This window comes from Hyposmocoma kahamanoa, unplaced genomic scaffold (assembly GCF_003589595.1).
Source record: "Hyposmocoma kahamanoa isolate Upper Pololo Valley unplaced genomic scaffold, ASM358959v1 270, whole genome shotgun sequence".
Lineage (NCBI taxonomy): Eukaryota > Metazoa > Arthropoda > Insecta > Lepidoptera > Cosmopterigidae > Hyposmocoma > Hyposmocoma kahamanoa.
In genome coordinates, this window is record NW_020653770.1 from 1,475,130 (window position 1) to 1,487,500 (window position 12,371).

At 38.2% G+C, this 12,371-nt stretch overlaps 2 protein-coding genes across 2 annotated transcripts in view; both read right to left on the reverse strand.

Moving 5' to 3' along the window:
- Positions 1 to 12: 12 nt before the first annotated feature.
- LOC113229023 (facilitated trehalose transporter Tret1-like) lies at positions 13 to 7,289 on the reverse strand. The gene is made up of 7 exons (XM_026462493.1): positions 7,107 to 7,289; positions 4,128 to 4,289; positions 3,397 to 3,720; positions 2,625 to 2,832; positions 1,790 to 2,007; positions 1,159 to 1,341; positions 13 to 252 (listed from the first exon to the last, which is right to left on the reverse strand). The coding sequence occupies exons 1-7, from the start codon at positions 7,287 to 7,289 to the stop codon at positions 13 to 15; spliced, it is 1,518 nt and encodes a 505-aa protein (XP_026318278.1).
- A 704-nt stretch (positions 7,290 to 7,993) lies between these two features.
- Positions 7,994 to 12,371, reverse strand: part of LOC113229047 (facilitated trehalose transporter Tret1-like) — a 16,803-nt gene continuing 12,425 nt past the window's right edge. The window contains exons 5-7 of the mRNA XM_026462529.1: positions 10,205 to 10,422; positions 9,130 to 9,312; positions 7,994 to 8,233 (exon numbers count right to left, since the gene is read on the reverse strand). Of these exons, the coding sequence (XP_026318314.1) occupies positions 7,994 to 8,233; positions 9,130 to 9,312; positions 10,205 to 10,422 (641 nt within the window). The remainder of the gene's footprint in view (positions 8,234 to 9,129; positions 9,313 to 10,204; positions 10,423 to 12,371) is intronic.

Here is a 12,371-nt window from a genome sequence, read left to right on the forward strand (position 1 = left end):
AATTAAACAATTTTATTCCTTCCGATACAAAAGTCCATAGGTAAACATTTTTTGGATTTCATCAACTGATCTGCCTCTTGTTTCTCTCATAAGAAAATATGAACTTACAGTTAATAAAATACACACGAAGGAGAATACTGAGAATAATCCATCGAGTCCTAAGCGTTCTACTGCAAGTGGAAATAATGCTATAACAATGAAGTTGGCTAGACACAATACAGAGTTGACAACAGTAGAAGCGAGGTTCTTGAGCTGAAAAGAAAGAAAGTAATTAGAGGTCTCCATGAATGAAGAAAAACTTTCATAGATTTCTCGCAGATGGCGCTGCGGCAACAAAGTCAATAAAAACCAAAACAAAGATCTACAACAAAGACATCGAAAAAGTCGTGACGTCCGTTGGTTCGTTCCGTGGCTTATGCTCTGGCCACACTGAAACGCACGGCGGCCGGGCGGCGGCGGTGCGGGGCCGAACGCCATAACAAACAGACAGAGCGGGCGCTAGTCGGGCCCGCGGCGGATGCGGGCGCGGGTGTTGTAACACATTGCGTTCCATGCAATCATACACACAGAGCGTCAGTGGCGGGGAGCGGGACATTAGCGGGGGTTCAGCGGATTAGTAACAATAAAAAGTCGCGCATCGCTAATCTACGGACGGTTTGATTGCAATACCCGTAGTTAAGGGGTGAAGGATAACATATCGAAATAAAAGCACCACGTCACAGAAGGTTCACAACCCTTGGAAACGCGTGAAGTCCAGAGTGGTGGAGTATGTCCTAAACCCTCCTCTTAGAAGGAAATTGTGCCCAGCAGTGGGACTTACAATGGTTTGACGATGACGATGATGATAATTGATCTATACATAGAACTAGAATTGTTGTATTTTATACAACAAAGCATTAAAATTTCCAAGTATTTGATCGTGAATAGCATGATGAGAAAGATGGTGGTGATATCTGTGTATGGTGATATGCGTCTTTATCAGAAAATGTTAATAAAACTCCAGGGCTTGTGATTTTTTTACTAGGATTTATGTGACAAATTACTAACCTCGTTTTCGATAAACTCGTGTCTATTAATGGAACGTAAATTAGAGAACGTAGGTTCTATCATTTCACAGAATATCATGCATATAGATGATAAATTTATCGATTTAAGTACCTCATGAGCAAAGCATTCAGAGATCTGGAGAAAAGGCACAGACGCAGCACCTAATTGGAAGACGCAACTATAACCCAGAACCATTGCGGGTATAGTCCATTCAGGAGCCCAGGACCAACGAAGGAGTGATGCCAGGAGAGCGAGAAATATCCCAGATAATACCGTCGATGATATCATTAGAACCTGAAATGTGTAAGACAATCGCATCAATAAAACTGACACGATCAACAATCTCGCCAATCGTCATGTTGTTGGAGTTATAAAGAAACAATATATCCTCTAATAACAATGAGTAGGTAATTTCGCTACCATCTGGTCCAAAAGCAAGTTTTCAAGCCAGATTAACAGTTATAATATGTTAGACGTAAAATTGTTTTAGCTTCATCCAGGACTGTACAGGAGAGTGAGCTACCTATCACATTGCGCTAAATGCAGGAGGTTAATAGGTGTCGGTAAGTTAATAAAGAGATGAAATACTGTGCTTGTAACTGAATGATACATGTAACAAAAGTACAATCAAAAGCATATCTAGCTTGACACATAGGATTTTGACTGTTAGGTTGACGATAGGTACAAAGTTGAATTTAAATCTTAAGTGCCAAGCCTGACGTGCTTTGAACCCTGTACTCACCCGTCTGCCAACCAAATCGCAAATCACTAAGGACAAAACGCTGCTCACAAAGAAGGTCGTGGACAATATTACAGCGCAAAGTTCTTTAGAAAGGTTTGGCGCTGCGGCTTCAAACAACTGACTAGCATAAGTTGTCATTACGATTGTTCCACATAGTACTAGTAGTAGCATGTGGAGTGATACAATAAAAAGTGCTCGTTGTGCTGATTTTGATGAACCTGAAGGTATACAAAATATAGAAGTAAGGAACTTTATAGATGTTTGATTAATGAATTTGGTAGCTATCTTTGGGGATGAACGGCGCGTAAGATCGATTCTACGCGTGATTAATAGAAAGAGCGAGCTGTTATCGAACATATTTTCAAAAGGGGTGCTCACATGCCTGCGGTGTGAGAGAATCTTCACGCAGAAGTTTGTGTATATAAGCCACATGCAAGCACTCGAACGTCACCAACTTCGGAGTTGAAGTAGACGAGGAATAGGTCGGGAACATAGAAAGAGAAACAGAGTGATAGGTAGATTGATAGATTTTTAAAGTTCAGCCTTTAGCTTTCTAGTTAGAGGAACTTCTTTGTGCAAAATCCCGATTGAATATTTCTTTTATGCTGCAAACCAGCTCTAGCATCATGTCAGTCATTTATACATGTTACAAATAAATTATTGATATATTCCTTGATGATTTCATTCTTTTTTTAACTAATAAAAGTATTTACTTGTAGGAAATCCTCTCGCTTAAACAGCTGTTAATTTGAATTGGAAAATAATGACGGAAACTTTGCGCCGATAGAAATTAGTTAGAAACAGAGATATTGATAATTCCCTTACAAAAACTTACAAAGCATTTTCCATGTACTTATTTCACTATTAGACCCCACCTTCGTGTGGTTTAACAATTCCTTTTCAGCTCTAGGGTCTAATAAATTATCAGCGACTGAGGCTTTGTTTTCACATTCACTCTGCTGACTCAATTGTGTCATTTCTTTTAAAATCTTTGGGGTAGCTTTTGATGCTCCCCGGTAGAATTGTAACGATTTTAATGCTTCCTGAAAACGCAAGATTATTTAAATACTTTGTCAAAACTATTTTTTTATTATATGGACGTCAGGTCCGCGCTAAAAGTGTCCGAACTTACAGGGCGTTAAAATCGTATACAGAGCGTCATTCACGCTTTAGTCTTCGTTTGTTCGACTGACAGCGAAGCAAGCCAAATTAGACAGTATTGCGATGACATTACAATTTAAATTCAACCTTTTAGCTTTTTCATATCCCTTTACATGTCACTACGTTCAAATAGGTTGACTTGGGACATTTTTTTCGTGGTTTTTGTATTAGACCCGTCGTCCATTTATTTGTAAGTCAATGGTCCAAACAGTAAATTTTTATGACATCTTTACTTTAAAAATAATATAATAGGTAGTCGTGGATAAGTAGGTAGAAGTTTAAAATGTAATTGGGATATGCTTTGAGTTTGGACTGCTGGTATAAGATTCTCACGCAAAGTGCTGTTGTTTGAGAAAAGAGTGTGGCGATTTTTGTTCTCGAAAGTTACCAAATTGTACAAGAAAGTTACCAAGTTGAACCGAAGAGTTTTACAAATCTTTCTTTACCTTTTCTCGCCTATTGGCAATCAAAAATGCTGGAGTCTCCTTCAGATAAAACGAAAGCACGACGAATAATACACTCAAAGCCAAATTAATGTAATTCACCATGTCATAACTACAAAACCATCCGATCAGATATGCAAATAAGAGGCCGAAGGTATATGTTACAAGGATTATAGAACTTAAAGTTCCTCTATAAGAATCCTGGCTGATTTCTGCAACGAAAGGAAAGCAGATGACTGCTTGGATCCCTGTTACAAGTCCGAGGATCATTCTGCCTATTATAATAAGGAGTACGTTTCTGGCTGTTGTTATTAAGACCCAAGATATCTGGAAAAGAAAATTATCTTTCAGTTGTGATGGGTTAATTGTGAAAAAAATTGCCTGAAACACATGTATACACTTCATGGTCTTTTCCATCGAGACAGGCAGAGACCTCAACCTGTTACTTGCTACGATCCTGACATACCCTTTTCTCCTGATCAACATGTACCAATGACACGCTCATCGGTTAAGGGTACTTTTGACTAGGCCTTGCTTTAGAAAGGCCTCCTCTAAATAGAGGACCAAATGGTCGTGGTAAGTTCGCCTTGGTCGGTGCTTACCAACTTGCCCGCTCTTTTCCGCGAAATATCTTTCATCAATCTTCGTCCATTTATAGTTTGAAACACATTACAAGCAAAAAATATTAAGAACATAATCGCTCAAAGTGTGTGTATAAACACAGAACAGCTTACCGCTAATCCCAATGCACATAAAACACTAGTCTTCTTCTTTCCTATCCTGTCAGACACCCATGCACTGAAAGGCGTCCCGATAAAATTCCCAAGCATTAACATGGATCCAACTAAATTAGCTTCGGATTCTGAAATAGGAGACCCAGTAGGAGATTTTTCACTCTGTAGAACGTATAAGGCGTGAGATGCCCAAGCAAAACATGATCCTGTCAACATCATTCCAAGAGACACTGTAAAAATAAATTTTATTTATCTGTGTCAATATGCCTGGTCTCAAGTTTTTTCCTTCCCTGTTTTACAATTGTTCGTGTTGTACAGTTACTTTGATCTCAGAACGTGGTCGTAAAAAAAGATGTAATCCTGGCCAGCCACATTTTAGCTTTTAGGCCATTGTTTAACAACATTGACTATACGTTTACATTAGATTAAAAAATTTAAAAATAAAAATAGGATTTAAAAATTTAACGTATCCTAAGCTTGAGTTCCAGTTGAACTTATCAGGTCTGGGCAATCGGGGATAATGTCTCCAGATTTGAATTTCTTTACTCTGTTAATGGATTACTTAATTTGAGACTCGACTTTTAGGCACGCATAACCGTTTCTGACTAATGTCTAATGAATCCTCTTTAAATATTATCTTTACGTACTTATAGACGACGCCCAAATTTGAACCAATATTCCTCGCATTTTGAACAATAGAATGTAATTTATAAAAAAGAGCGTGCACAAAATTACGAGAGCAGAAGGAATGAAATATTTGCCGATATATTTTGTATATACTTATATAACAACCGAAAGGGTCGTAATTCTCAGTCATAAAGATAGCTATGTTTAGTAGCTAATTCTTGCTATTCAAGTTTACTGTCTCTAATAGATATTAGATGTTCACTAGTTTATGTCCCAGGGTTTTCGAACAGTAACGAATTTAAGCCATCCATTTTCTGGCGTTTGACTTCCAATGACCGTTAGGCGAGGTTTTTATGGTATTAAAGACCTGAGGGCACCGCCATTGTGCCCGTCACCCTGACGAATAATGTTGACAATTCTCACCTAAAGAGTCACCAGTACCCTTATCCTACTTCGAATGGACCTTCGTCCGATTTGAACTTCAGCAGTTACATAGAATCCATGGTCAAAAATGCAGCCAAGATGCTTGGCATCCTTTCCAGGTGAAGGCGTTACTTCACACGGGGACAATTGCTTCAGCTGTACTGTACCAAGCACAAATCCTAACACTTCTGGTTCTGTTAAATAGCAACTGGCCACCTTGAATTCAGTTGCAAAGCATGCCAAGAGGCTTATAGATGACTCAAAATTAGTAGAGGTGTACCAGCAGATCCTTGAACACACTTTCTCTGCTTGAACGTACTCTATTTGGAGCCGTAAAGTTACCTGCTTATCGATATTCTACAGGATATATTACGAAGAGTGTGAAATAAAACTTTTCCAACACAGATTTCCAAACTAGAATCTATTAACAGACAGACAAGTTCGTTCATATATAATTACGTTATCTAAATGATACACCTGATACATTATAGAGAGGTACAATAGTTAAAAACTTTTTTTGGCAAATATACATAATCTGTCTGTCAATATTAAATCTGCTCTTGACGTAAGTAAAATAGAGTAGACAAATAAAGTAGATTTTACTAAAAAAAAGAAGTTGGAGGATATTGTGCTTATTAATACAAAGATCGAACACTCAGAAAAAACACTCAGAAAAAATTCCTTCGATCCGGTCGGATTCGAACCGACGTCTTCTTGCATACCGTGCCAGACGCTATACCAACTAAGCCACGGAACGAACCAACGGACCTCACGAATTCTTCTATGTGCTTGCGTCGTGTCTTTGTACTTGGTCTTTCAACGACTTTTTAGTCGTAGCGCCATCTATGAGTAATCTATGACAGATTTATCACCCAGTTAATACCTTTGCAGCTACCAGTCCTGGCGAGAGATGTCGCTATGTTAACTTGTTTTCATCGTGATCATTTTATTAGTTTTAAGTTCTCTTCTTAGGGAGAATCGTTGGCATCGATATACGATGTGACTCTATCTTTTTCATCAACAATACTTACTAAGTATTTGTAGTTAAAATCAGAGTAGTTCTTAGCCAGTAGCATGTAGAGCTATTTGTGAGTTTATTATTATTATTATTTCTTTGTTAAAAAATACCATGTAAAAATATTTTTTATCAGCAGCAGCAGCTAACAGCCATGTAGGTACATCTTCTAGAAACGTCACAAATACGAAACCCTTAGACGAAGATTCAAAATCCTGTGCTTGTACGGATTTGTTGACACCACGACTAGAGCCTAATCGATTTCTTTTGATACATCGAATTATTATCTTTATATCCTGCAACATTTGGTTTATTTCTGCCGATACAAGATCCATTCAAGATTTTTTTAAATAAAATATATTAAATATAATAAGTAATTATTAAAAATTACTCCAATAATTTCTTATGATTAATCACAGTTATTACAAGAAAAGTGTCATTATTTATATTTTGATTATTTCAACCTTCAGAGAAAAAAAAATTACAAAAGAATCTTTTGTTTCGGTATAATTAATTGCAAAATTCGAAATGAAACTTATTGAAATGTTGTTAGTTGTTATTTTTAATTGTTTTTGTAATTTTTTTTAACGCTTGAAAGTTTCTAATTATCGCAGTCATGGAAAATAACAATTTCTAATTACTGTTTCCATAAAATATTTAAGTCTTAGTATCTTGAAAATTACTTTGTCTATTATAATGCCATTTAGACATATTGATAGTTTGGCTTAAAGTTTTTCATATTCAATGTTATTAGGTTTAGATAAGTGAAAAAAAAGGCGACGGTAATTACCGGTTTACCGGCCTAATTAGGCTGAGAACACCGAATTGTGAGAATGGCCGCCACGAGTCCGCTACCCAGGAGTCATGGGGGCCAGGGCAACATCCCCTCAATTGTGAAGTCAGTGGATGCTCACCCAGCTCTCGCGGCGGATCTGTTGGTAGGCTCGCAACACCCTACGCGCATCCGCGTGGGCTCTCCGAATAAAGTTTCTTGGAGCGCCCACCGCACGGGCCATCATCCAAATTCGGCCTCGAAGGAAGGAAGAGCGGCAAAGGCAAACCGACACGTCTCTTTTCCCCCGCGTCCCCACCGCCATTGTATCACCACTTTAAACGGTGTAGCCACGCTGAGGTCGCGGAGGACAGGACGACCGGCATTGATGGAGTTGAACCGAAGTCCAAAGAAGCAAGTAAATTTAAATTTAAGCAAATTGTTAAGTTAACCTGAAAGTTAACTTGAATTTGCGAACTAAACAATTAGAGTCATTTCAGTGGAGGTCCTAAATGCGCCAAGTCGATTTGTTTATACTTTCAACGATTTTCGATCTGGTTGGATTCGTACTAAGCAAACTGTACCTGGTACAGTTTGCTTGGTTAATTTTTGTTTGTTTGGTTGGTTAAAGTTTTCTTGCTTAATTGCCAATGGCGTCAAGACGCCAATGGCAATTAAGCTACGAAATGAATCGACAGACATCACGATTTTTCCATGCGTTTGTTGCAGATTTTTAGTTTTGGTTTTTAATGACCTTTTTGCCAAAGCGCCATCTGTGAGAAATATATGAAAGGATTTTCTTCACTAAGGTCCTTTTACAGCTACCTTTTTTTTTTTTTTTTTTTAATTTATTTAGTACTTTTACAAAAACTTAAACATATTACAAGCAGCTGTAAGTTAACTCAATAGGTTCATATTATGCTATGTTTAATAGCGTTAAGCTTGGCTGTTGGTTGGCATACCACTTTATTTGGTAGAATAATATGAAAGACAAAAAATAAAACAATAGTTTTACTGTAACAATTTGTTTTATTCCTTGCGATACAAAAGTCCGTTGTCAAACATTTTTTGTATTTCCTCAACTGATCTGCCTCTTGTTTCTCTCATAAGAAAATACGAACTAACAGTTAATAAAATACACACGAAGGAAAATACGAAGAATAATCCATCAAGTCCTAAATGTTCCACTGCAAGTGGAAATAATGCTATGACAATGAAGTTGGCCAAACGAAATATGCTGTTTACTATTGTAGAAGCGAGGTTCTTGAGCTGAAAAGAAACAGATTAGTTACAGCTTAGATGCAATGCGATTTAGTAGCTGTAGAGCTCCATGTGGATGAGTTGGTCCAGGGAAGTGCTACCACCTTACGTATTTCTGCCGCTAAGCAGTAATGACAGCGTTACTGTGCTTCGGTTTTGGAGGAAGGGAAGGTGCTGGTGAAATTACTTGTCAACTTATGTCCAGGGTGGCGGATCTTTTCGATTTGAAGCTCTGAGTGGCACTGCAACTGTTATGGACAGGCGTGTCGCTTACCTTCAGACGCACGACTTGTTCGTCCCTTGGTATTATAAAAAAAAGCGAGACTCGTGTAACTACAAGATTGCAGTTTCGTGCTTAATTCTAGAATAAGTTTATTGTTTGCAGCTACTTGTAGAAACTTTATTTGACATATGTAAGTATAATTGTCCTGCTACGGTTTGGCAGCAATACTTGTCACTAACGGTGAAGGATAACGTCGTGATAAAACCTGCACATCGTAGGAGGTTTACAACGCTTGAAACGGGTGGAGACGCGTACCCACAATGGTCCAGCGTGGTGGACTATAGCCTGAACCCTCTCTTTAGAGCAAAATCGTGGTTTGGCGATGATGATGGTAATTGTTGCATACTCAGAACTTTAGACAGCATACTACTTACTGTTGTGTTTTATGCCACTGAAAGTTAAAATTGGCAAGTTTGAAATGGTAAATAGAAGCATGGTGTGGTATATGGCTGTGATATATATACCAGAAAAAGTTAACAACATTCTTCGAAGGCATGTGAAGTTCTCAACAAGGTTAAAGTTACGGAGCGTAAATGAGAAATAATAAGTAAGTTCATGCCATATGCCCGTAAAATAAATAAGATAAAATTCAAGCACATAAGTAACAAATTTACTTATATACCTTATGAGCAAAGCACTCAGAGATCTGTAGAAAAGGCACGGACGAAGCCCCAATTTGGAAGACACAACTATAACCCAGCACTACTGCAGGTATAGTCCATTCAGGAGCCCAACACCAACGAAGTAGTGACGCCAGAAGAGCGAGAAATATTGCAGATAGTATCGTCGATGATAGCATTAGGATCTGAAATATGTAAGACAATCGCATCAAATTCAAGCATCAATACAAAGCTGACCAGTTCAAGACTTTCGCTAATCTTTATGCCGTCTGAATTATAAAGAAACAATGTCTGAAGAGTCATACTAACAAAAAATTCAAACGTCAAGTCTTCGCCATCATTAAGAAGCAAGATTAACATCTGTAGGTTAGATGTCAAATTGCTGGATTCGGGTTTTGTTATCGTAAGCGGTACAGAGTTGAATTTTGAGTTCTATGTAACCGTCCACACAGAACGTCAGTGGCGGGGTGTGGCTCGGGAGCGGACATTGTTTTTTTTTACAACTGTGAGTGTGTTTTATTAAGTTTCAAAATGGATTAGACCGAAAAACTTACATCATTGGTACAAACATACCCCAGTTTATTTAATACAAGTGATAGAAATTACAAAAACAGTTTGAAGAAGGAAATTATTTGGGAAAAGTTATCTAAGGAGTTGGCTCCTTAAAAATAATATACCACTAGGCCCACAATTTCTACATCTCGTCATTGGGTGTAGTAAAAAAATGAAAACCAGGATATCAAATAGTAGTATGTGTCTGTTCAAAGCGAAGTATCAGGAATGTGGAACTTTCGCAGGATTCGCGCTAATGAAAGAAGAAGTTCTTCTTCATCACTATCCGACAGTGACATGGCGCTTTCTTTATCTGTGTTGAAACTTAGAGGATGAAACAAAAAAGGTTGAAAATGAAGTGAGGCGTGACACTTTTGGTGTCACTCCGTCCGCTTCCGCGCCGCTGTCATGCATTTGCTTCTCGCAAGTCCGCCCCCGGATCGCTTTTCCCGCTATACCGCGTCTGTGTGGCCTGACTTTAAATTTTAAGTGTCAAGTCATGCTCTAGACCCTGTAGGTACTTACCCGTCTCCCAACCAAATCGCAAATCGCCAAAGACAAAACACTGCTCATAAAGAAGGTCGTGGATAATATTACAGCGCAAAGTTCTTTAGAAAGGTTTGGCGCTGCAATTTCAAACAACTGACTGGCGTAAATTGTCATTACGATTGTTCCACATAGCACATGAAGTAAAATGTGAAGTGATACAATGAAAAGTGCTCGTTGCGCAGACTTTGATGAACCTGAAGGTATACATAAGATGAAAAGAAAAAAAGAAACTTTGCTATGAGCTATGCCGCCCTAAACATTTGTAAGTGATCTAGAACAACGTGCTGTGACGTCGTTTAATTTCTTTTATTTTCAAAATAATCATCAATCAGGATAGAATGCAATACATTACGGGATAAGTAAGTACTACACATACATGCCAATGATGGCTGGCATACACGCGCAACATCGGCGAGCGGCTTATAGAGTCTATAAATCTACGTCAACGTTTATTGACATCTTTTTTTTTTTTTTTTTTTTTTTCTCATCAGATTTCTCATTTCACATCAGTCTCATTATATATTAATTTAATAGTCTGTAGCAGAAATGTCTAAGGTCGATTGTATGAATGTTAATTGAAAGCCCAATCATATACGGTGACCAATTATAATGTTGAAAATAGTGTCCTCACGTTGGCACGAGGATCTTCACATACATAAGCCTCATGCAAGCCCACGAACGTCGCCAACGTCGGAATTGAAGTAGACGCGGTTGGTGGTGGGTATAATTGTAATAATATGCAGTTGCCAATTTTCTTCAATCTATAAACAAGAACATTCACAGAAGAAGAACTACATGTTTAGTAGCAGTAGAGTTCCTTCTGAAAGAGTTCGTTCAGGGAAGTACTGCCACCGAACCTATTTCTGCCGCCAAGCAGTAATGACAGCATTACTGTGTTCCGGTTTTGAAGGGTAAGGGTGCTAGTGAAATTACAGGCAAATGGGACTTGTTAACTTATGTCTCAGGGTGACGGACGCAGTAGGTGATATGACAGATGTAGCTTGCCATCGGGCGCACGACTTGTTCGTCCTGTCCACGGACCAAATAAATACTGGTAACTTCCGTGGTCCCGTCGCTTGATGTTGAGTATATAAAAAAAACAAAAGACTATCTAAAGAGATAGTATTTTGTTTTACTGTTGAATTTTGTCAAAGAGCATTGACTTACAAATAAATGGACGACGGGTCTAATACAAAAACCATGAAAAAATGTCCCAAGTCCATTGACTTACAAATAAATGAACGACGGGCCTAATATAAAAACCACGAAAAAAATGTCCCAAGTCAACCTATTTAAACGTAGTGACATGTAAAGGAATATGAAAAAGCTAAAACGTTAGATTTAAATTGTAATGTCATCGTCGTACTGTCTAATTTTGCTTGCTTCGCTGTCAGTCGAACAAACGAAGACTAAAGCGTGAATGACGCTCTGTATGCAATTTTAACGCCCTATAAGTTCGGACACTTTTTAGCGCGGACCCGACGTCCATATAATTGTAAGTCATTGTCAAAGAGTGTCAGTATCGTAGTACTGTGGACAGATGTAACAGTCTATATCTATTGGGAATGGGGTGTTTATCAATTATATTTATCCACAGTTGGGGAATTAACGTAATGCCCCTGGCAAAGTCGCTATTATTTGCAGAATACATTTCGTTTTGCTTTGACCCAGGGGCCTTCCGCCTACTATTTATAATTATTATATTACTAAAAAATAAACAAATTAACTTAGAATAATAACGCATAGAAGGATAGTTTCATATCAAACGAACTGTCACAAGTGAGGCAAAAACCAAATTCGTGTAGGCGTAAGCAACTTGTAACTACGCTCGTCGGCACGCACACAAATATACAAATAATGATGCCATGGAATAACATTTCCCTCAAAAGTGGGGAAATTGTATCTTGCTTAACTCATCATTAAGTTAAAGGTGCCTACAGATTTGCCCGACAATGTCGATCAGGTGCCTACAGATATGCTCGGTTTTGTCGATGAAAAACGAATATAGCACTTATTTGTAAATCCAAGATGGCGGACACGATTTTTCAAAATATGCTATATGGGTATCCTTTTCGAGGTATTTGGGGATGCTCATTACGAATATGGCACTCATTTCTAAATCCAAGATGGCGGACACGAGTTT